The following is a 26,548-nucleotide window of genomic DNA, read 5'->3' as shown; positions in this document are numbered from 1 at the left end:
AATATTCATTATATTCCCACGATATGCTAGATACGTACTGAGGGAATGAAAGTGAAACAAAAATATGGTCCTGAACTTCTTAAAGCTTGCAATATCAAGGGAGAGATTAAATATAAACAAATAATGCCAAGATAATATGGTAAAGATATCAAAGATTTTCTAAGCAGGTACTATGAGTGCCTAGAGGAAAGGCCCTTAGCCCAGTGGCTGGCGGGTGGGCATCAGGGAATCTCCTGATGAAGATCATGTGAACTGAGCCTTGATGACAGCCAGGTAAAGAAAGGTTGGATGGAAACAGGGGCGCTCCTGGGGTAGGAAGCAGCATAATGCTTTTGTGAGAATACATGGCTGTCTGTAAAAAGAATAGTTTGATATTGCTATCATAAGAAAAGAGAGAGATGGGAAATGGTGAGAAATTTTAGAGGACAGGAAGAGTGTATAGGAATCAGATCTGAAAGGTCTTCACATGTCTGTCATGCTGAGAAGCTTGGATGTTACTTAAAATATAGGAGCCATGAAAGAGTTAAAAGCATTATAGCACAGCAATATATGAATATTCATGTTTATAGCAGCACAATTTGTAATAGAAGTCTTGGAATCAGCCCAGATGCCCATCAACGAATGAATGGATAAAAAAAAAAAATGTGTTTTTTTATACAATAAAGTACTAGTCTGCCATAAAGAAGGATAAACTTGAGACATTTTTAGGTAAATGGATGCACTTCAAGACCATAATTTTAAAAGAAATAAATTGGATACACATGTTTAAATATTGCATTGTTTCTCTGGTGTGAGAAATCAAAAGTCCAAATAAGGGCCAAATGGATGACAGATATTGGAAAGTAGGAAGAAAAGGTTCAAATAGGAAGAGTAACAGGTGGGGGGAGGGAAGGAAGGGAAAAGGAAAAAAAGACTAGAAAAAAATGGAAACAAAGCTTTGGTAAATAAGGAGGAGAAGAAAGGTTGAGGGGAGGGGAGGGGAATGGGGGAAAAAAAGAAATCAAGATACATCACGTACAGATACAAATTCCCTATGATGAATGTGCTCATTATGTATATAAAAAGTGTACCAATAAAATTAATTTTAAAATAAAACATAGGAGCCATTATGAAATGTTTGAGAAAAATGGCAATCTTTAGATTTTCTTTTTAAATGTACAACTCTGATAGCAGGATTGAAGAAAGAACAAAACTAGCAAAAAAGGAGCAAGAGAGACCAGTTAGGCAGTTGCTATAATTAATAAGCTAGAGATAGGAGGGCATGAAAGGAGGCAAAGCAGCAGTGAGGGTCCCAGTAGCATCTGGAAGATAAAATTAGGAGGCTCTGTGACTTAGCAGAGGGGAACTCAAGGATGACTGCATGATTTTGTGCCTCGAGTTACTGGGTAGATGATAATGCAGTTAACCAAGAGAGGAATAGTTGTGTATTTTGAATTTCGTGTTTTTGGTGGTAGGTGCATAGGAAGGTAAAGTTGTGAGTTTAGGTTGAGACATATTAAGTTTGAGGTACTCACAGGAGAAGTCAGAACTGGAGGTAGAACTTTTAGAGTAACACACAGATTCATGAAAGCAGATGGAAGCTCTGAGGGAAATGTGTGAAAGAGAAGAGCCAGCTCAAGGGCAGCGTGCTTAAAGAGGGGCAGCAGTCAATGGTCTGTGAGAGAAACTGGGACTACAGGAAAAGAACAGCACCGTGGAACCCAGCTGTGAGTTTCAGACCTAGTGACCAAGGGCGTATAGCACACTCATCAGCTATATTTCCGGAGCACTCACTATAGAAGGCACTGTGCTGTTCCACATACCGTATCTCATTGAATCCATCCTCCACAAGCTACAGTTGATGAGTCTGGCGTTCAAGAGGCCCTGTTACCTACCCAGGGTCATGGGGTGAGCTAGGAGAAATAGGATCTAAACCCGGGTCTGGTGCATTACAAAGCCCATGTTGTTAACTGCTGGAGTGAAAGAATTCTTCAGTGTGCAATTTAATATTATCATAATAAGGACAGCTATATATTGCTTTCCCAAGAAGCATATCCTAAAAGCTAATAATGTAAAAGGAATATTTAATATATAAATATTAAATATGAGGTTATTCATATATGATCACTTCATAACATCAAACTGGATTACTACAGTGACAGTTCTTCATAATTTTTGCATTTCATCAACACCACACTGGTCAACTTAGGGAAACAACAAAGCACAGCACACGGCACAGCGCTCCACTGACTGGAGCACAGTTCCAACAGTGCCCAAAGGAAAGGCCTAGTTAGAGCAGCTGGAGTTCTTCAGAGGAAAACTAAGTGCCCCTGTCCTGGACACTTACGCCTACTCAGCTTTCTTGAAAATTGACAAAGGAGAACCAGAGAAGGAAGGTAGAGTTTAGCACAAACCTACCACAAGGGTAGGAAAATTCATTAAAATACACATTCTATGGGAGGTTTATTTTAGATGATAAATTATTTGCCATTTAAAGACAGAAGAAGAAAGTAAGGTTTCTATTATAAAAGTTGTAATTTTCCAGTTTCCCACTAGAGGAAGCAATAGCATTACTCTTACCATTTGGTGGATAAAAGACAGCATATTCTTCTAATCCTAGTTTTCCTGAAAGTAAAGATAACAGAGGATGTCAATACGATAAAATAAAATAAATTATTTTAAATTATGCACTAATAATGGCATTTAAAAAACTATTACAGCTCAATTTTATTTCATTTCATGATATGGAACAAATTTGAAAAGCTGCCAAGCCAATTTTCTGATATTAGCAAATCCTTTCATGAATTAAAATCAATAATATACACCAAAGTACAAGGGACAGGATACAAAATAAGAAAAAAGCAAACACATCCAAACTCCTTAAGAATTTAAGGAGAATCTACTTATGAACATAGAATTGTTTTGCTAAATATAAATATAAATTATTTTAAACTATTCATTGAAACAAGCCCTACGTGTTGCAATATCTCGTTAGTTTACATTTTAATGGCATCTGCTTAAAAGATAAAAATTAAATGTCTTTAACTGTATGGTGATCATATTTTCCAAACCCCAACGTAGTTCATATGATCAGAGAATGGGGCTAAATATTTGAAATCAGAATTGTCCTAGAAAAGTAAAGTATATTCACTATAACCAAATATTTAACTGACTTTAAATAGCACTTTCCCTCAAAAATTTCAAGGTTCTTAGCTTTTCCCACCTTCCACAGAATATCTTTAGGTAGCTTTTATCTTGACAGTTTTTCTAACACTTTTGAGTCTATTGAAAAGACATTCATTCTTGCACAGGGTTTTAAAGTAAATTTTTTAAATTAAAAAGTTCTTTTGTTATTGTTAAGAGTAGTGGCAGAGGGGAGAGGAAGAATAAAAAGTGTGAGTGGTTTAGGTTAAGAGTGAAAACAACAGGGACCAATCCTTGTGTAAGGAGAGATGGAATAATGAAAAACAGACAAATACATAAACTGATTACTCAACAAACAAAATAAACATAGGCTATGGTCCCCCAACTATGTGGTTTGTAATCTAAACCGTGAAACCTTAGAGTTTGCTAACTCTTTTTCTCTTTAACAGATTTTAACAGTGAGATACAAGCTAGTTTTTTGAGAATCTATACATTTTTAGGGTGGAGGAAAGAGGAAGCCTTCCACAGAAGAAAATACACAGAGACTAAAATGAATATGGCATATTGTGGAATAATCAAGCAAGCAAAGTTAGCTAGGTTAATTAACACTATATTAACCGATGGAGGGCCTTATCTTGGATGAGTTTATAGGCGAGCCCAAACAGTTGATTAAATTCCACAAGCAGTTTTTCAGGAAGTTTTTGTAAGTTCATTTTAGAAGCAATGGAACTAAGAGAGCCCTAATTTGGGTGGAGCCTGATTTAACACAAGGTGATATGGCCCCCATAGGGCAGAAGTTGGAGCAATGGCAATCAGGCAGATAGTTCAGACTCAGGAAATACAGAAGAAATGATTCCTTTCTTCATGGAAATGGCAGAAGGAATATACACAGTGATGGCAAACCTTTTAGAGCTTTCAATGATAACAAACAGCCAGCTGCTACATGTGTGGCCATAGGTTTGCCACCACTGGATAGGGTAAGAGTTTTCAGGGCTGGTATTCACTACTTGATGGAAAAAAGTTGAGAGGGCTGTCAGCTGGTTAGTTGCTTTCAGGTGATGCCAGGAGAAGAGGCACTAAAATAGAAATTAGAGTGCTAACACCACATAAATTACATCAAAATTTTAAGTGTGGCAGAACATTTTGAGAAAAGAAATATAAAAAGTTTAAGAAATTAAAAAAATCAAATCCATGTGATACACTCATAGTTAGAAAGTAAAAGTCAACGGAAATGACTAAAACAGCAATAGAGACAGCCAACAGGGAAGACAAAAAGGTAACCTGAATTCTGCTTCTTGGAAGCATTTAACTGTGATTTGTGATAAGTTGCTTGGGCACTGATATAAGTTGAGGGGGGGAAAGGATAGTTACAGTCATCTGAGAGAAATCTTAATTACAATTTTACAATTAAAAAATAGATAACACCAATACAAGCTATAAAATAAACATACTTGGCATTATTATGTAAGTCTCAAGTAATACCTTCTTAGCATTAGTAAAATATTACCTCTTATGTATGATTTCGGTGGTGAAGCACTGTTGTATGCAAAGTGACCCAATACAGACGTATCCCGGGAAAAGCAAAGTAATACCTAGATATAATATTAGGAAAAATAAGCAATTAAAACTATTATAAAATCAGATAATGTGTTGCTGTTTCCTACTCAGGAGGTACTGAGGCAGTGGAGGGGTCAAGTTCAGCACTGGGCCTTGCAATGGGAGATTGTTCTTTATTGGTATGCCCACATTAACTGTTAAGGATGGGGTGCCAAGTGTAGATGGCTAACGTTCTTCCAAAAATATCTCATTGTTTGCTACCTGAACTTTGAACAACAGGAAGTACAAGTTGCTAAGTACCAGTTGATTCTTTTCTATGTTTTATCTGGAAATAAGGAAAACCTAGGTCACAGTGGTGGGAAACCTATGGCACACATGCCACAGTGGGCTGTCTGTATCAGTGAAAGCTCTAAAAGGTTTGCCTTCACCAAGCTAGAAGTTTAACACATTGTACAGGGCAGATCCTAGGTAGCCAGAGTGGCACACAACAATTTGGGAAGTAAAGTGGAACTGGACTCATTGCTGAGGTGCAGCAGGCAGGTGGGACATGTCAGGAATGGAGCGAAGGTGACATGATATTTAGAAGGGTTGCCCAATACAGGATAGCAGCTGCTTGTCCTGATCTGCAGGTAGAATGTGGCAACTCTCCCTGGAGATGAAAATAGGTAGGGGAGACTCAGGATCAAGGATACCCAGTAGGAGAAACTGGATTGCTGACGCTAGCCTGGAATTTAGGGGCAGGAGTCCAATCCCCAGGAGAACAAATAATGACAAGAAATCTGGGTCCTGGTATTAGAAGACTTGGGATTCTTAAGATGTTACCATGAGAAGAATTCATGACTGGAAAAGGCAAAACAGAGGCATAGAGTTAGGATTGGGGTTGCAGCAAGAATGAATAGAGAATGGAATGCTTGCGTCTAAGACACAAGAAAGAGGGGCCCAGTTTGGTTAGAAGGATAGACATAGAGATTTGTAATTAGTCAGGCTCAGTGGTAGACAGTGTGTACCAGTGACCCTGCCACACCACTGATTTACTTTTATTATGTTTCAAAAAATACACAAGTGATACTTTATGATAAAAAATTAGAAATGTGGATGATAAAAAAGGGAGAAAACATTCAGAATCACACCACTGTTAATATGAAGATGTATATCATTCCAGACTGCTTTTATGCACACATATATAATTGTCAAACAAAAGGACTATACTTTTAGAACTTATTTTCTCTCAGTAATATAAAATAAATACTCCCCAGGTACACTTTGCAGAATATAACATTGCATGGATGAATAATTATTTAAGCTGTCTTATTGATCATTTAATTATTTCTACTTTACCCCAATTATAAGCAATGCTGTAATGAACTTCCTTATGTACAACTTTAGTTACTGTATTTATATTCCTAAAACTGCACTATCTGTCTGATCAAATGCTACAGACATTTAGATGTTGCCAAATACATGTATTTACATGTTGCTTAATACATGTTGGCAAATTGGCCTCAAGAGAGATGGAGATTTGGTTTATGTTTTTTGTTTGCTGACATATCCATTTACTCTTTTATCAGAACAGGTTATTATCAACTTATAGGTAAAAAATGGTATCTTGCTTTAATAATTTGTAGTGCTTTTTTTTGGTATTGGGGATTGAACTCAGGACCTTGGGCTTGTGAGGCAGGTGGCAGCACCACTGAGCTAAATCCCCAGTCCTGTAGTGCTTTAATTACTAGTGAATTGAACACTTCTACTTGCATTTTTGTTATTTTCTCATTCACTTTGGTCCTTTAAAATAGATTTTTTAAAAATTATTGGTTTGTTATATTTTCATGTATGAAAGAATCTCATTTTTAGTCTAATTGTCTATATTTATAATTTAATATATATTTATATACTTACTGCACATATTGTTTGTGTGTGTGTGTGTGTGTGTGTGTGTGTGTGTGTGTGAATGCTAGGGACTGAATACAGGCCTTCATGCATGCTAAACACATGTTCTATCACTAAGCTACCCTCTAAGCCCCAAGTCCAATTTATTTTGCAAACGGTTTTGCTCAAATAATACATTAATTATTTTGACATGATGTTTTAAATTTTTACACACTAAAATCTACCATACTTCCTTTTATGCTTAGGAATCAATCCCTTTCCACATTTATATTCTTCATATATTCACATAAATTATGAAAGTCGTTAGTGTTGTTCATTACATATTTCTGGTTCTTCCCCTTTGAAAACATATGTCAGCTTGTCTCTTCGGGCCAGGTTGGTGTTAGGTATGGGCATGTGACTTGCTCTTTCCTCAATGAAATGCCTATGTATTTCTTAAAAGCTTTCCAAATGGAAGCCTTTGACCAAGGTCGCGAGTCGCACGGAACACGCCAAATCAGCCTGCTGCAGACAGGCAGGTCTGTGCACGCCCTACCGAGGTCGCGAGTCTCGCAGAACATGCCGAATCACCCTACGCCCCGGCAACAATCCACTGGAAACCACCACCCCCCCCCGGCCCCCGCGCCACTCCTCTGTACAGCCACCTGGTTCCACACTACAAAGACGCAGAGGACACTGGACCACAAGACCATGGTACTGAGTCCTGCCACTCGCGGCCCAGAGGTAGGGGGTTCTGAGCCGCTGTCCCACTGCTCCTGGTCCAGAGGAAGGGGCTTCCCGGCCACCATCTCTCCCACTGCTCCCAGTCCACAGGAAAGGGCTTTTGGGCCACCTTCCCTACCGCTGCTCCCGACCCCTGTCCCACCCCTCCCAGCTCAGAAGACGTAATCTGTGCAGGCGCCAACAGCACCCCCCCCAGTAGAAATGAGAAAACACATAAATAAGTCTCAAAACCAGACTTCCAGATCACCTACAGCAACCCCAAAGGGAAATGAGATGGAACACTCTGATACTCAACCACCTGGACCCACTGAACTGGCAACAAAAGGGGATCTGGAAAAAACGAAATCAGAAATAATTTCTCAGAAAACAGGAGAAATTGTGCTCCTAGTGCAAGACATGATTAATAAATCTAGAGAGGAGCTGAGGAACATGATGGAATCCCAACATAAGAAACAAATGGAATCCATAAAACAGATGCAAATAGATTTCCAGGACATGAAAAACTCCATTGAAAGTCTACACAGCAGAATGAGCCAATGTGAGGACAGAATTTCAGATATAGAAGATAAGATTGCAATTAATGACCAGGAAAAGAAAAATTGCTTCAAAATTATAAGGGAACACAAGAAATCAATCCAGCAGCTGCTAGACAATGCAAAGAAGAATAACATAAGACTGACTGGAGTCAATGAAGAAACTGGAGAGAGTGGAGATGACATAAACAAACTCTTCACAGAAGTAATGGCAGAAAACTTCCCAAGCAGGGGAAAAGAACTTGACATACAGATAAGGGAGGCATATAGGACTCCAAATAGACTTGATCAAAAAAAATTTACACATAGGCATATAATTGTTAAGATTCCAGAAACTCAACAGAAGAACAAAGTTCTACAAGCAGTTAGAGAAAAGAAACAAATCACATACAAAGGAAAGCCCATCAGAATCACAGCAGACTTCTCAACACAAACCATCAACGCAAGAAGAGCTTGGAATGACATATTCCAAGCCCTAAAAGAAAACAGCCTCCAACCCAGATTGATGTACCCTGCAAAACTATCTTTCAAAATTGATGGAGAAATAAGATACTTTCATGACAAAGAGCACCTTAGGAACTTCGTGAATACCAAACCAGCACTCCAAAGAATTTTACACAATATCCTAGGAACAGACATTGAGGATCACAACCCCAGGAAGCAAAGCAGAATGAACCCATCTGGCATGAGAAGAAATTAAATGTAAAGGGGGAGAACCCAACAAAAAGAAAAAGTCATGGCAATGACAAGTCAATACATTTCAGTTACAACCATCAATGTTAATGGTCTCAATTCACCAATCAAAAGAAATAGACTGGCAGAATGGGTCAAGAAGCAAAATCCAACAATATGCTGCATACAAGAAACACACTTCATTCAAAAGGAAACTCATAGACTGAAAGTTAAAGGGTGGAAAACAATACTCCATGTGACAGGAACCCCAAAAAAAGGAGTAGCTATCCTCTTGGCAGATCAAGTAGATTTCAAACCAACACTGATTAAGAGAGACGAAGAAGGACACTACATCTTTGTACAGGGAACAATCCAAGAGGAAGAGATGACAATCATAAATATCTATGCACCAAACACTAGTGCATCCAACTATATAAAACAAATACTAACGGACATGAAAAGTCATATATGCACTAATACAATTGTAGTGGGGGATCTCAACACCCCACTGTCACAAATAGATAGATCAACTAGACTAAAAATAAGTAACGAAATACTAGAAACCAATCGAACTCTTGAACAAATGAACTGAACAGATGTTTACAGAGTCTTCCACCCCACAAAATCAGAATACACATTCTTCTCAGCTGCACATGGGTCAGTCTCAAAAATAGACCACATACTCACACATAGAACATGTTTAAGTAAGTGCAAAGGAATTGAACTTATCCCCTGTATGTTATCACACCATAGTGCAATGAAATTGGAGATCCATAGCAAAAGAAACAAAAAATTTCATAAACATGTGGAAATTGAACAACACACTTCTGAATAACCAATGGGTCACAGAGGAAATTAAAGAAGAAATCAGACAGTTCCTTCAATTAAATGACAATGACAATACAACGTATAGGAATCTATGGGACACAATGAAAGCAGTCTTATGAGGGAAATTCATAGCAGTGAATGCGCATATTGGGAAAATAGAATGAGCCCAATTAAACAACCTGATGCTGAACCTCAAGCTTCTAGAAAAAGAAAAGCAGGACAACCCTAAAGCTCATACAAGGGAGGAAATTATAAAGATCAGAGGAGAAATCAATGCAATGGAGACTAAGAGAATGATGCAAAAAAATCAATGAAGCCAAGAGTTGGTTCTTCGAAAGAATCAACAAAATTGACAAAGCCTTACCCAACCTTGTCAGAAAAAGGAAAGAAAAGGACCAAATCCATACAATTAGGAATGAAAAGGGTGAAATGACAACAGACCCAGCAGAAATCCAGAGGATCATCAATACCTACTTCCAGAACCTATACTCCAATAAGATGGACAACACAGAAGAAATGGACAGATTCCTAGACACATATGAATTACCAAAGTTGAACAAAGAAGACCTAAAAATTCTGAACAACCCAATATCAAACAATGAAATTGAAAATGTAATTAAAAACTTATCAACTAAGAAAAGCCAGGCCCTGATGGCTTCACTGCTGAATTCTACAAGACATTTAGAGAGGAACTGCTGCCACTACTGTTTAAACTCTGCAATGAAATTGAAAGGGAAGCAATACTCCCAAATTCATTCCTGGAAGCAAGCATCACCTTGATCCCCAAAGCAGAGAAAGACCCAACTGAAAAAGAGAACTATAGGCCAAGCTCACTAATGAACATAGATGCAAAAATCCTTAATAAGATAATGGCAAACAGAATGCAGAAGATCATCAAGAAGATCATACACCCTGATCAAGTGGGATTCATCCCAGGGATGCAGGGATGGTTCGATATACACACATCAATCAATGTAATACACTATATAAATAGAGCCAAGGACAAAAACCATAAGATTATCTAAGCATTTGACAAAATCCAACATGCATTTATGATAAAAACCCCACAAAAAATTGGAATAGATGGTCTCTACCTCAAACTGATAGAAGCCATCTATGAAAAACCAATAGCCAATATCATACTAAATGGTCAAAAGCTGAAATCTTTCACACTACAATCAGGAACAAGACAAGGATGTCCACTATCACCACTCTTGTTCAATATAGTTCTGGAAACATTAGCCACAGCAATTAGACAAGAGAAAGAAATAAAAGGAATAAAGATAGGAAATGAAGAAGTCAAATTGTCATTATTTGCACATGACATGACACTCTATATAGAAGACCCCAAGAACTCCACCAAAAGTCTTCTAGACTTAATAACCAAATTCAGTCAGGTAGCTGGTTACAAGGCCAACACACACAAATCAATAGCTTTCCTCTACAGAAATGACACACTCACTGAGAGAGAAATAGGGCAAATAATTCATTTCACAATAGCATCCAAAAAACTGAAATACCTAGGAATCAACCTAACAAAAGAAATCAAAGACCTCTTCTCTGAAAACTATGGCACTCTGAAAAGACAGATTGAAGATGATATCAGAAAATGGACAGACATCCCCTGCTCCTGGGTAGGAAGGATTAATATAGTGAAAATGGCCATACTTCCAAAACTGCTATATAGATTTAATGCAATTCCAATTGAGATCCCAGCAGCATACTTCATGGACCTTGAGAAAACAATCCAAAAATTCATTTGGAACAAGAAGAGACCCAGAATAGCAAAAGCAATTCTAGGTAACAGAGACATGGCAGGGGGTATCACAATCCCCAACCTGCAACTATACTACAAAGCTACTCTGATAAAACAGCATGGTACTGGCAAAGAAACAGACATGAGGACCAGTGGAACAGATTAGAAGATGCAGAAACAATGCCAGACACACTCAGCCATCTCATCTTCGATAAAGGAGCCAAATACTCTCACTGGAGGAAACATAGCCTCTTTAATAAATGGTGCTGGAATAACTGGGTTTCAACTTGCCAAAGATTAAACCTAGACCTATATCTCTCGCCATGCACTAAACTAAAATTGAAATGGATTAAAGATCTAAATATTAAAATAGAAACCCTGAACCAGCTGGAACAGAGGTTAGGTAGAACACTTGAAGACACTGGTGTAGGCAAAGATTTTATGAGCAAAACCTCAGTTGCCTGTGAACTAGCACAAACAATCAACAAGTGGGATCTTTTCTTATTAAAAAGCTTTTACACAGCAAGAGAAACCACCAGCAGTGTGAAGAGACAACCCACAATGTGGAGAAAAATCTTCACCTGCTGTTCCTCAGACAAAGGCCTACTATCTCGAATCTATAAACAGCTTAAAAAGATCAAACCTCCCAAATAAAAAGACCCAATCTGAAAATGGGCATCTGAAATGAACAGACATTTCTCAGACAAAGAAGTAGAAAGAGCAAATAAATACATGAAAAAATGTTCAACATCACTGGTCCTTTGAGAGATGCAAATGAAAACAATGCTGAGATTCCACCTTACCCCAGAAAGAATGGCTGCTATCATGAAATCAACCAATAACAAATGCTGGTGGGGCTGTGGGGAAAGAGGAACCATGTTCCACTGTTGGTGGGAGTGTAGACTGGTGCAAGCACTGTGGAAATCAGTATGGAGATACCTCAAAGAACTAGGACTGGAAGTCCCATTTGACCCAGCTATTCCACTGCTGGGGATCTTCCCCAAAGAATTAAAAGAATCATACCACAGTGATATATGTGCACCCATCTTCATAGCAGCACAGTTTGTAATAGCTAAAACTTGGAAACAGCCCAAATACCCATCAACTGGAGATTGGACAAAGAAAATGTGGGTTTTTTTATAAAATAGAGTACTACTCAGCCATAAAAAGTGAGAAATTAGAGACATTTATAGCTAAGTGGATGCACATTGAGGTGATACTCTTAAGTGAAATAAATAGGACACACATGAATAAATACCAAATAGTTTCTCTGGTGTGAGAAACTGAAAGTGTAAATAAGGACTAAATGTATAATAGGTAATGTGAAACAGGAAGAAAAGGGACAAAGGGGAAGGAAGTGGGAGGGCTGGGGAAAGGACAGAAGGGAATGGGATTACTATGAGAAAATGGAAAAATAGGAACAAAATCTTTGTAAATAGGGAGGAATGGAGGGGTTGAAGGGAGGGCTGGGCAAGGGTGAAAAAGAAGAACCAAGAGAGACTATGTAAAGGTGCAAATTTCCAATAATGAATGTCATTATATCATATACCTAAAATGTACCAACGATTAGAATGAACAATTGATAATGCAAAAGAGGAAGAAAAGGTCCAAAGGGGTAGGGGTAGTGGGAGGGGCAGGGGAAAGGAAAGAAGGGAAAGGAAAAATGATAAGAAATGGAAAAAAATGGAAATAAAGTCTTTGTAAATAGGGAAGGGTGGAGGGGGTGAAGGGAGGGCTAGGAATGGGGAAAAAATAAGAACCAAGATGCATTATGTAAAGGTACAATTCCCTATGAGAAATGTAATTGTGTTGTATACCTACAATGTACCAATAAAAGAATTTAATAATAAAAAAAAAGAGCAGCTTAGGTGTTGTATTTACCCCTGTATTTGTGTAATGAGGATAAAGATTCACATAAAAGCTTATTTAGACAGATGAATGGATTTAAAAATGTAGTAGAAGGCCAATATAAATGAAATATAGATGAAAAAAATCCTCCATAAGTTTCTGGCAAATGGAATGCAGCAAATCATCAAGATTATATACCATGACCAAGTAGGATTCATCCCAGGGATGGTTCAACATATGCAAATCAATAAATGTAATACATCTTATTAACAGAGTGAAGGACAAAAATTGCACGATCATCTCAATAGACACAGAAAAAGCATTTGACAAAGTCCAACACCCATTCATGATTAAAAACCCTATAGAAAACTGGAATAGATGGTCTTTATCTCTAGCTGATAAAAATCATCTATGACAAATCAACAGTCAACATTATTCTAAATGGTCAAAAATTGAAAGCTTTCACTCTAAAATCAGGAACAAGAGAACGATGCCCCATCACCACTCCTATTCAATATAGCTCTGGAAACATAAGCCAGAGCATTAGACAAGAGAAAGAAATAAAATTAGTAAAGATAGGGAAGGAAGAAGTTAAATTACCATTATTTGCAGATGACACGATCCTTGCACAGAAGACCCCAAAAACTCCACCAAAAGACTTCTAGATTTAATAACCAAATTCAGTCCCGTAGCTGGATACAAAGTCAACATTTAAAAATCAATAACATTCCTATACACAAACAACAAACTTGCTGAGAGAGAATTAGGAAAACCACACCTTTCATAATGGCATCCAAAAAAGTGAACTATGCAGGAATCAATATAACAAATGAAGAAAAAGATCTTTACATTGAAAACTATAGTATTCTAAAAAAGGAGATTGAAAATGATATCAGAAAATGGAAAGATAGCCCTTGCTTTTAGTTTGGAAGAACCAACATAGTGAAAATGTTCATACTCCCAAAATTCTTACAGAGATATAATGCAATCCCAATCAAAATACCAATAGCATACCTCACAGAATTTGAAAAAAAAATCCTAAAATTTATTTGGAACCAGAAGAGACCTAGATTAGCAAAAACAATTGTGGGCAACAAAGGCAGGGCAGGAAACACCATAATCCCTGACTGGTACAAAACTACTATGATAAAAACATCATGATAATGGCAAGAAAAACAGGCTTGAGGATCAGTGTAACAGATTAGAAGATACACAAACAACTCCAAATACACTCAGGCACCTTACATTCCACAAAGGGGCCAAACATCTTCACTGGAAGAAACACGCCTCTGGAATAAATGGTGCTGAAAAAACTGGCTTTCCACATACTGAAGACTAAAACTATGTCCCTCACCATGCACTAAACTGAAATTAAAACAGATTAAAACTCTAAATATTAAAATAGAAACACTAAATCTGCAGGAAGATAGAATAGGTAGAACACTTGAAGACACAGATATAAGCAAAGACTTTATAAAAAAAAAACCAATCACAGGGAATATTACAAAGAATCAACAACTGGGATCTTATCTTATTAAAAAGCTTTTGGATGACAAGAAAACCACCAACAGAGTGAAGGGACAACCCATAGAGTGGAAAAAACCTTTTTGCCAGATGTTCTTCAGACACAGAACTAATATCTAGAATATATTTTTTAAAACTCAAAAAAATCATATCCCTCAAATTTAAAGACCCAATCCAAAAATGGGCATTCAAAATGAACAGACACTTCTCAGATGAAGAAGTACAAATGGCAAATAAATACATGGAAAAATGTTCAATATCACTGGTCATTTGAGAGATGCAAATTAAAACAAAATGATATAGGGGCCGGGGATTTAGTTCAGTCATGCTGCCTCCCGTCTGCCTCCCAAGCGCAAGGTTCCAAGTTCGATCCCCAGTTCCAAAAACAAACAAACAAACCTGAAATTCCATCTCGTTCCAGAAACAATGGCTATCATCAAGAAATCAATCAAGAACAAACACTGGTGGGGCTGTGGGGGAAAAAAGAGTCCTTCTCCACTGTTGTTGGGAGTGTAGAACAGTGCAATCATTGTGGAAATCTGTGTGGAAATTCTTCAAAAAACTAAAGCTAGAGGTTCCATTTGACCCAGCTATTCCCCTGCTGGGTATCTTCCCAAAAGAATTAAAAGCATTATACCACAGTGATATATGTACATACATGTTTATAGCAGCATAGTTTATAATAGCTAAATCCTGGAAATAGGCCAAATGCCCATCAACAGATGAAAGGATAAAGCAGATGTGGTTTTTTTTAATACAATGGAGTACTACTCTGCCATAAAGAAGGATAAACTTGAGACACTTCTAGGTAAATGGATGCACCTTGAGACTATACTCTTAAGTGAAATAAACTGGACATACATGTGTAAATATCACATTGTTTCTCTGGTGTGAGAAACCGAAAGGGTAAATAAGGTCTAAAATGTGCAACAGATATTGGCAAACAGGAAGAAAATTCCAATTGGGAAGGGGAACAGGGTGGGGTGGGGAGATCAGGAGGGCAAAAGCAAAGAAGGGAAAAGAAAAAGAAAATAGAAGAAAAAATGGAAAGAAAGCTTTTGTAAATAAGGAGGGGGAAGAGGGGTTGAAGGGAGGGGTGGGGAATGGGAAAAAAAGAGAAGAATCAAGATATATCATGTAGAGGTACAAATTCCCTATGATGAACATGATCATTGTGTATATCTAAAATGTACCAATAAAATTAATTTTAAAAATTAAAAAAGCATAGTAGGTACATATAACAATATCATTCAACCTTTAAGAAGAAGGAAATCCTACCATATGAGAAAACATGAATGAACCTGAAAGGACATTATGTTAACTGCAATAAGCACAACATAATTCCAGTTACATGAGGTATCTAAAACAGTTGAACACAAAGGAGCAGAGATTAGAATGGTGGTCGCCAGGGCCTGGAAGGGAGGATAGATGGGAGTTGCTACTCAATTGGCATAACATTTCAGTTATGTAAGACAATTAAGTTCTAGAAATATACTGTATAATACTTTCCTATGTTACCAACTCTGTATTGCACCCTTTGAAGGGTGTGAATAAGAAATAGTGAATGCTGCTGTCAAGTGCCATCCAATAAAAAGGCAGGCTCATAAAACCATTACAGTGTGACCTCATTCACTTTATTCACTCTACCTACTACCATGAAACTTCTGGCTCTTCTCCAAAGTCAAAATGACCATGAAAGGTAAATATTTTTAATTGATTCAGGATATTGAGGCAATCACAAAAGTGCAACTAGAGATATTTACAAAAGAGAACTTCCAGAACTGCTTCAAAAAGTGGCAAGGACTATGAGATAAGTGTGTTTGAAGGTACTGGTAGTATTTTGAGGGGAATTAATGGCAATGTGTTTATTACTGTAATATATTTTTAAAAATTTAAACATTCACCATTTTTTCAGTCACACCTCATGTAGTAGTTAGTGTCATTTCCAAAATACTAAAAGCAGTAGCAGTCATGGAGGGCTGAAGAAATTATGCAAAATCTAAAAATAATAGAATTTAAAGTAAAATGTTGACAGAAATAGGAAATAAAGGTTAAAGCATACTACTATAGTACTTACTTTCTATGACATTAAAACTTTCTTATTCAGTATCTATAAAGTGGTAGGCATTGGACCTAACAATGAGTACCAAAACACTCATAAAGTTATGAGAAAAAATTATGAAATAATCAAATAAGGCATAATAAGTAATACAAATAAAAAGTACAAAAAGTATGACATAGTACTTTAAAATCACATATCAGATGGCTAGGATCTTGTATTTATATGTGTTGGGAAATACAGGTTGGTCAAGGAAGTGTATATGAATACATACAATAAATGGTACTTAGCTAAGAGTTCAAGGAAAAATAGGGGTTTACTGGGTAAAGAGAGGATATCAGTCTTTCACATAAAAGGGACTACAGATTTTAGGACCTTGAGGTAGAAAGGAACATAATGATGTGAAGAGTAATAGATCAGAGTGGTTGGAATGGCTTAGGGCCAGGGCAGAGAGGTGAATAATGAGGCTGGAGAGATGGGGCAGGTCATACAGGGTTATGTGGCCTTTTCAAGAGAATCTTATTGCACTTTATCTTCTCTTCTAAACATATGTACACAGCCAACATCATTACCAAACAAAAACCTGCTCACCCAAACAGCTGGTCTGGATTTACATTTATTTAATCAAGCAGAAATTTTCATACAGTATCTGAATATTTCCTTCATGAAATTCATATTGACATTCACTTGAAGTCAAATTATTAATTATTATTGAAATCAAATGTATAAACTTTAAAAATCATCTAGGGGATTCTATATAAGTTATATACTTTATATTTATGATAAATGATTTCAGTTTAGATGTGGAAAAGATCTAGGTAGGGAGCTATGTGTCTACCATATCTGCATATAAAATGATCAAATAGTAATCATAATACTCAATTGATTTCAAAACATGTAATTGTTTATTCAGTATTTTAATAGAAAACTATCATGTAAAATACATCTTGGGATGGCTTAAATATGAATTTGATACCCAATTTAAGAATATGTGCCAACAACAAAAGTGGAAAACTTACCTGCTAATACTTCCTGTTTGTACCATATATACCTAAAAGGAACTGTCCAAAAGTTCATATGGGAACTCTTATTCTCCTACCTAATCCTGCAGTGAGAATAATATTTAACCTTACCTCATAGAACATTTAATCTGATAAATGTGGCTTGAATTTCAGAAGGATTTAGTTAACAATAGAGAAATTTTCTAAAGTTTCATGATTTAGAGAACCTAAAAAATTGTATATTTTAATTTTCAAACTTACCTGATATAAATAATCTTCAAATACAAAATAGTAATCATCATTGCTTGCTGTCAACTTCACATCCTATATTAAAAATAAAGTGTACTGAAAAGAATCTAAATGAATCTATTTGTAGTCCTAAAGAATACATCAAATATTTAGAAACAATATTGCAATGAATTGATTACTTTATGTAACATTATAAAAACTTCTCAATTAGATTTTTATCAGTGCTATATATTTTTTGAGAAATATATGTGACACATTATTTGATTTCAAATTTTTATACTTTTTAAAGTATTGATTAATAACTATTATTTATTTCAATTTTATCTTTTAAACCTAATCATTAGATGTCTTACAGCTTGAAAGAAAAGTGATACAATCGTAATACTCAGAAGTAACCATAACAATTTGGCTCACCTTCACTGTTCAAATCCACATACTTTCTATTCCTTCAAAATACCAATTATCTTCCATACCTTTATGGTTATTCACTTGCAAGTTACCACTAGTCACTGAGAGGCTAGTAACATTGATTTTCTGCCTCATGAATTCATCTGTTAAAGGCTAGTTTATTGACTTCTTCTTCGTAGAATATTAGCTCTTTCCTTTAACTATAGGTAACTACCCTCACTCCCTGACCTAAGACTATGTAAAAAAATCTTTACTCTCCCTATGAAGTTAGGCTGTTTGAGAAATGCTTATTCTCTTAACGAAAAAACAGAAGGGCCAGAAAAGTATCATGAGGTAGCTTCATAGGAAAAGAAGATAACAATGAATGCAAGCTGCAAACTTTGAACACCAACATTAACTTTATAGTTATAATGATTACTTTACATTACTTTTCAAATTTAATGTGTATTACTGTACATAATGCAGGCCCTGCATATTGAAAACTCTCAATTTTAAGTGATAATGATGAAATGTAAAAAAGTATGCATACTTCTACTTACTTTATAAATTAGACTGTCCACCAAAAGGTCATGTTGTATCACATTGGTCTTAAGCTGCTCATAATATAAGAGATCCTAAATTTAAAAGTTATACAAAAAATTAAAGATCAATAACATTTATAAAGTCAGCCTCAAACTTTAATAAGCAATAATCATTAAATTATTGTAAATAATAAGAGGGTGGGATCTCTGTTTTATTCACTACTATATCCCCATGACTGACCAATATTAGATGTTCAATGAATATGCCTATTCCCATCATTTAAGATAACATCTGGCATCTGATAGGTATTCAATCAATATTTGCTAAAGTGCTTATAGTTTAACTTTAATAACAAATACCATATTTTTGGAGTAGTTACTAAATGCTAGGCACTATTTTACCTACTAGATATGAATGAACTCACTCCCATACCAACAAAATAAAACAGATCATTGATTACTAGTTACATGAACATTTGAGAAGTTAAACTAAGATCCAGAGAGAAAACTAACTTCCTGCCCAAGGTCATAAAGCTAGTAAAATTTTACCTCACAGCTTATAGAAACACCTAGGAAGACTGTACTGCTTTTCTAATAACTAAAATTATCTTAAGATAATAAGGTTTAAGCATAGGAATCATGCAGTCACATAGTACTGTATACATGCTACACTATAGATCAAACGGACTTAACAGAAATCTACAGAGCATTTCATCCAACAACTGCAGAATAAATATCCTATTCAGCAGCTCATAAAACTTTCTCCAAAACAGATAATTTTTAGGCCATAAGAACAGAATTTAAACATTTTAAATTTGAGGTATTTGTAAGAAATAAAAGTGATTAGTCCATGAGGCAGCTGCATCTGAAGCTTGAGAAAGATATCTGAGATCTATTGATTTTAGGTAATTGGTAAGTGAAGCTATGGGAGTTGATGAGATTTACCAAAGAATATCTGAATGAGAAGAGACAGAACATCAAGAACACTAACTTAAGGGCTGCAAATGTAGCTTAGTGGTGGAGACATTGGACTCAATCCTAAGTACTGGAAAACAAAAAAAGAAAAAGAAAGGAAAAAAGAGAAATAATAGCTTTATGGGGGTGAAATACCGCTCATGTCTCTAACTTCTCAATTACACGTGCAGTTAAAGTGATTAAAAATTAATTGAGCAAAAGTTCTATTCAAGCATTCTTGACAAAAATTTTTTTTTCTCTTTCTCTCTTTCTTTCTTTCTTCCTTCCTTCCTTCCTTCCTTCCTTCCTAATATACCACATACAATGATTATTTTGGCACTGGTATACTTCACTGAGATAATACTTCCAGGGCTGAAATTAAGAGTAAGTGGTGGAAGGTCTTTTAATCAATAAAATTAAGATTATTTTTCTGAAAATCTAAATTTCTATCCACTGACGTTAAATAGGCTTGTCACCTTGCATTTAGAAAATTCAAGTGGTAGTTACCTCTAAAATTCAAGCGTAAAAGCCATTTTTGAGCATTGTAATAAACAGTCACCTGGGATTACTAGGATGATATTTCTGGAAACATGCTCAATTTGTTCTCAAAGAGGCAAATAATTCCCTTTCAAAGAGACAGAATTTGGTAATCTAACTCCTGAAAAGTGAAGTTGGCAGGTTATAAGCAGTAAGATCCAGAAGGGTTACACTTTCTATAAGAACTGATTCACTCACACACACACACAAAAGCTCCACTTACATTAAAACTTATTTTGTCAAAGGTTAACTTTAAAGTGGTACATAAAGGATTAGCAATATCATTTTGTCTAAAACTGCACTGAAATCACTAGCTTTATTCTTTCAAAAGGAAAGTGATTTTTTGTAGTGCTATTTACGGAGAGAGATATAAAACAACATACATGTATGCATAATTTCCAAGTTAGATGTGTAGTTTTTATTATACATATGAATAATGTTTGATTTTCTTAAAACATGCATTACTTTTTCATGTTTTCATGTTAATTCCATTCCCTTCTTTCCTTTCCCCTACCCCTCCCACTTCCCCTTCCCCTTTGCCACTTTTCTTCCTATTTCTTTGTAAATAGGGAGGGATGGAGGGGTTGAAGGGAGGGCAGGGGGAGGGGGAAAAATAAGAACCAAGAGAGAGTATGTAAAGGTGCAAATTTCCAATGATGAATGTCATTATATTGTATATCTAAAATGTACCAATAAAAGGATACACAAAAAAACCCCTGCATTATTAATTATAATTAATTTATAACAATTATATGGAACATGTAATTATTATGATTACTAACATTAGTGGTGCCCATTTGTGTACCAAGCACTGTTAAAAAATTCTCAGAAGTTATTGGATATACTTGTCATAATAATTTCATGACATAAATATTACTACCTTATTTAAGTATGGATTAACAGGTTTGAAGAAATTTAAGCAACTTGTTCAATGATATATTTTTAGTAAGTTGAGAGAGCTAGGAATTGAAACCTGGCTTATATGATTCTAAAATTCATATTTTTAATCACAGGCTGGGGAGCTTTTAGTGTGATATCCATCTTTCAATAGATGATTTCTGTGACTAAAGAGCTTATGCTAGATTTATACCTATTCGAAAAAGAATACTTCAGGCAGAATCAAAGATCAATGTTCTATATAATTTTTCTTTACTAAATCTATTACTTGCCTGTTGGGAATCTGCACTTCATATATATTATATTTCCTAAAACAAAATACTCTTACACTTGGAAAATAATATTTTTATACTATCTGCAAATATTGTATGTTTCACAGGTAACTGTAAGAACAATGAACTCATTTACTTTACCGAGTTGCCTTTTCTATTTTAACATTCTAATTCTATCATGCATCTTCACTGATCTAAATAATCAACTCCCCCTTCTCAAAATTTTACGATTATTTTGTTATATACAAACTACTTGATTATGAGTAACAAAAACTTCTATGTTAAGTGCACTGATTAAATTATAGGTTAAATTGTAGAATCCAAAACTATAGTTAATTTGAAAATAAAAAGAGGAATAAATAATGGACTAAGAAAGGTTTTTCTACTTTTAATAATTGATCTTTGAAAAACAAGCATTAATAGCTCAAGCTATTTCTTTTCCTTCTTACCTCCGGTTGACTGGAAATATTTAAAATGAGAGCCCACAGTTCAGCTCTCAGTGCCGTGGGGCTCCCTTGTCTGATATACTGCTGAGCAGCAGCACTGTCTTGTTCTGCTAGAACTGTTAAAAATATATTAAAATCTCATTAGAAAATTCATAATGTAGGAAATATCACTGAAATATTTAATAGTAAATCTCTTGAGAAGCCAACATCTACTCTGACATAATTACATTGTATCCTTTTCTTCTTTGATTCTCTTGATTTTAATATGGTTCTATTGACAATCCTAAATGTTTCAAGCCTTAAACCTCTCCAGGTGAGACCAGCCTGTGAAATGTTTTTGTTTGCTTGTTTGTTTTTATTTTTACTGGGGATAAAACCCAGGGCCTCCTCAGCCCTTTTTATTTTTATTTTTAATTTTGAGACAGGGTCTCTCTAAATTACAAGTTGAACTGGAACTTACAATCTTCCTTCCTCAGCCTCCTGAATAGCTGGGGTCACAGGCATGTGTCACCACATCCAGTTAAGCTCTTACTTTTTTTTATTAGTATATGTATGCAATACATAATAATTACATTCATCTTGGGAACTGATATATATATATATATATATATATATATATATATATATATACATGTCACATCTTAGTCATTTTTACTTCCTCTTAATGTACCTTGAGATCACTTTGCTTTAAATAACTCCATGGATCTGAAACTACTAGTTCTGTAGAAAATTTTTTGATTCTACAATCAAGCACTTACATCCATAGAACCCTTAAATTTCTTATATTTTCTACTAAATCATGAATGTATTAGTATTGGAAGTAAAATGGTATGAGAAGCATCACAACTAAGAGTTATAGTATGCAAAAATAAAAGGTATCTATTATAATAGAAGACTTCTTTGATATCTGAAAAAATCAGTAAGAAAAAAGGGATTTTTAATGAAGTGAAAATAAAGATCTGACAAACTTTTACAAAGGTCAAAATTATTTGAAGCAGTCAAGTTCATAAAATTAATACATTTTTGCCTTCATTTTCATTTTTAATTCCTTTAATGAAAATATCAGCTATTCAGTCTGGAAATAAAGGTCCACAAAATAAAACAGAAGACACACTACGCAACTGCTAGTGTTTGACTAACAGTTCTATATTCTTTTGGTTCCTCTTAAAATGGGAAAAGTATTTTATACTAAATAAAAATAGCATCACTAGAAAAAATAAAGGGATCATATAAAATAAAAATGAGACATAGCCTTTAATTTAAAACTGTGTTTAATGAAAGTGTCAAATCCTACAAATGAGATTCTTTCAATAAATACAATTCTGAAAAGTTGAATTAGGGAGCTAGGTACATGACAATATGATTGTCACAGAAGGTTCACTGTGACAGAAAGACACAGCACTTCATAGTTCAAAGACAAAACAAGATTTACTGGGGGGAGAGAAAAGAAATCTTCAAAAGATGGGGAAAAATTATTCCCTAAGATATGGAGAGCTGCATCAGTTATTAATGTTCACCATTGTGAACAGTCACCGCGAACTGTTACAGTTACATTCTCTCCTGATGTAGAAACATATTCTCATTAACACTAATGAGAGGTTTGTGGGTGCATCCAAGAGAAAACCTGCCTCTTTGAATGTAAAATGGAATTCTACTGCTGACTGTTTTAACCTCACCTGCTGAAGAATGTGTCTGCATTTCCTTTTCAAGGAACCAGCTATGTATCTCTTTATCTGATACTCACTGATAAAACTATAATAATGCGTATTCCTTCTGACAAAAGATTCCCAAAATGAGATTATCTACATAGTTAAATATTACTCCTCTTTAGATATTCAGATATTAAATTTCAGTTAGTGATATTTTATGGAGACATTTATGGAGAAATTTCTCATTTTTCAGATATAATAAAGAAAAACTAAAAGCTTACCTTTTTGCCCAATACGCACATGCTCATTTTCAAAAAATTCTAAAAATGGTAAAAAACGTAAAAGTATTAGGTACAAATATGATCAATCACAGTTAAAGTTAGAGGCAATTTTTTTTTCTGGCATTGATACTTTGCATTATTTTAAAAGTTAGATGGCTCTATAGAAAACTAAAATTATTTATTTTATACATAGAAAAATCTTTTTTCTAGATTGTTTCAAAGTAAGTTCAAGCCAAGTGTGGTACACATACATGTAGTCTCAGCATATTACCTGCTCCCTGCCTCAAAAAGCTGAGGCAGGAAGAAAATCCAAAGTTAGAGGGCAGCCTGGGCTACACAGCAAGTTTGCAGCTAGCCCTGACTACACAATGAAACCCAATCTCAAAAGAAAATTGAAGAAAAACGGGACTTCATACATTTAATTGTAAGAAAAAATAAAATGAAGTATTTCCTCTTTGTTCAGAGTGTCTTCTCATAACTCAAAACTATTTCTGCATATTCATCGTTTTTTTGTTTTTTTTGTTTTTTTGGTACCAGGGATTGAACTCACGACCTTGCACTTGTGAGCCAGGCGGCGGCGCCACGGAGCTAAATCCCCAGATCATCTTTTATTCTTAAAAAACGTAAACTTGTTGACAGCTTCATTTGTAAAGTCTTACTTTTACTCCAATCTACCATTAAAATATATCAAATAATAGCATATCTTACATAGGTAAAGTCCACTGTACAAATGTCATTTTAAAATATTTCATAGCAGTGATTACTTGTTTTAAAACTATCAATCATAATTTTAAAATTCACATGCTAGGCCATATTAAAATTTAAAAACTGTTCACCAAAAAATAACACCATTAAGAGTATCAATAAGTAAGTCACAGAATGGAAGATTATATATGCAGTAGGCATATCTAGCTCACATCTAGAATATATGAAACACATACAACTGTCAAATCATAAAACTGTCAGACACAAAAAGGCAAAAATGGTGATTTAAAGAGTAATAAGCATATGAAAAGTTCCTCAACCACTTTAGTTGTCAGAGAAATATAATTAGAATCATTATGAAATATCAACCACCACAAAGGTGAAAATGAAAATACTCATACTTCTAAATGCAAAAAGTTTGAAGCAAATGAACTTATGTAAAGCTGTCAGCAGTGTAAACTGATAAAATCCCTTTGAAAAATTGGCACTCTCTACTAGTATTGAAAACATGCATACAATAAAATCCCTTTGGAAAACTTGCACTATCTACTAACATTGAACATATGCATATAATATAATGAGCAGTTCACTCTCAAATATATGTCCTAATAAGCACATATGTGCACCTGGAGACAAAGTGAGATAGTCACAGAAGTACCACTGATAATAACCAACTAGTGGAAATTATTCAAATGACCATTGACAAGAGATAAGATTCATAGTGATATAGCACTATCAATTGGTAGATTACAGTATAGCAGTGGCAATGAGTAATGTACAATTCTATACAAAACTACAGTTCTTACAAATGACATTAAGTAAAAGAAACCAGACACAAAAGAGTACATAACTTATAAAGTATAAAAATAGGCAAATCTAACCAATGACGTTAGAAGTCAGGACAGGTGTGCCCATGGAGGTGGTAGAGTCCATAAATGTGCCTAAGGGGGTTTCTAGGGTGCTGGCAACACTGTTCCTTGATCAGGTTGGAGGTTATACAAGTGTTTTCACATCATAAAATTTCACTGCTCTGTGCTTAGAACTTGTATACTTTTAAACATGTATGTTATACTTCTATAACAGTTATTTTAAATTTAGTACCAAAACAAAGATTATGAAACCATGAGAATTATTAGATCTTTCCCCATCCTACAGAAGCATCCGTTTTTCAACTTCCTTTCCTCCATCTACTCCCCACCTCTAGGTATAAGGCATGGACATAGAAGGAAGAGAGAAAAATTCATAATTTTTTTTTTTTTTTGCTAAATAGGATATCTGAAGCAAAGTATCCAATTTTTTTGTTCAATTCTTAATATCTCTGAAGTAATTAGCTGAGCGGATTATACAATAACTTAGGAAAGTATCTGGGATCGCTACAAGCATACAATCATTTTCTATTACTATTTGAATATATTTATTTCAAAGACTGTATATAAAGTAAAAATAGTTTCATTTTAATTAGCTATGATTGATGAGGCTTGGAAACCAAAGGATCAAACATTGTCTGCCAATTCTTAGTATATGTGCTGCTGAAGCGAGCACTTGTCTGCCAATTCTTGTTCCCTAATAGAAGTGGATATTACTAGATGACATTAATACTTTATTACCTAAAGTAGTACTGTATATGTCCTAATAACTACATATGTGCACCCAAAGAAAATACTAGAAATATTCAAAAAGACTTCTTTATAGAATTTAACTATTCTATTATGGGACATAGAATGTTTTTGTTTTCTAAATGCTATTTTCTAGACCAAGAAGCCCAAAGAAGTGAGAACTAGAATTTTCAACCTATAATTTTATGTTTCTCAGAATATTCTGAGGACCACAATATGTTAATAGATGTATCTACGTTAATAGATCTTGTTTGGAAAATAACTTTCTCTGATAAAGTTAAGTTTTGGAGATTTTAAGCTAAAATAGTTTCCTTAGGACTTAGAGTCTTTAAGTAGTGGCACACACTCTTTACCTTATAAGTTATATAGGGCAGCCTTCCTAAGTCTTATTTGACAAGATACACTCTTTTCCACAGAGCATTTTATGAGTGCCTCTTAATCACACTTCAGGAAATCCTGTACCAACTGATTTTTTTTTTTAGAAAGAACAAGCTGTAGAAAA

The 26,548-nt window shown here is 35.1% G+C and overlaps 1 protein-coding gene across 2 annotated transcripts in view; it reads right to left on the bottom strand.

Annotated features, from left to right (window-relative positions):
- Tbc1d19 (TBC1 domain family member 19) overlaps positions 1-26,548 on the bottom strand; it is a 116,346-nt gene that overhangs the window by 27,209 nt on the left and 62,589 nt on the right. For both annotated transcript variants that reach the window (XM_004847179.4, XM_004847181.4), the window contains 6 exons: positions 23,726-23,764; positions 21,799-21,911; positions 18,708-18,782; positions 17,773-17,835; positions 4,631-4,715; positions 2,560-2,604 (listed from right to left, as the gene is read on the bottom strand). In XM_004847179.4, coding sequence (XP_004847236.1) covers positions 2,560-2,604; positions 4,631-4,715; positions 17,773-17,835; positions 18,708-18,782; positions 21,799-21,911; positions 23,726-23,764 — 420 coding nt within the window. The remainder of the gene's footprint in view (positions 1-2,559; positions 2,605-4,630; positions 4,716-17,772; positions 17,836-18,707; positions 18,783-21,798; positions 21,912-23,725; positions 23,765-26,548) is intronic.

Source organism: Heterocephalus glaber, unplaced genomic scaffold (assembly GCF_053883595.1).
Source record: "Heterocephalus glaber isolate CG9 unplaced genomic scaffold, H.glaber_assembly_v1.0 deba00001509, whole genome shotgun sequence".
NCBI classification, from domain to species: domain Eukaryota; kingdom Metazoa; phylum Chordata; class Mammalia; order Rodentia; family Bathyergidae; genus Heterocephalus; species Heterocephalus glaber.
Note: the sequence above shows the minus strand (reverse complement) of the source record. Positions and strands in the feature narration are given on the sequence as shown.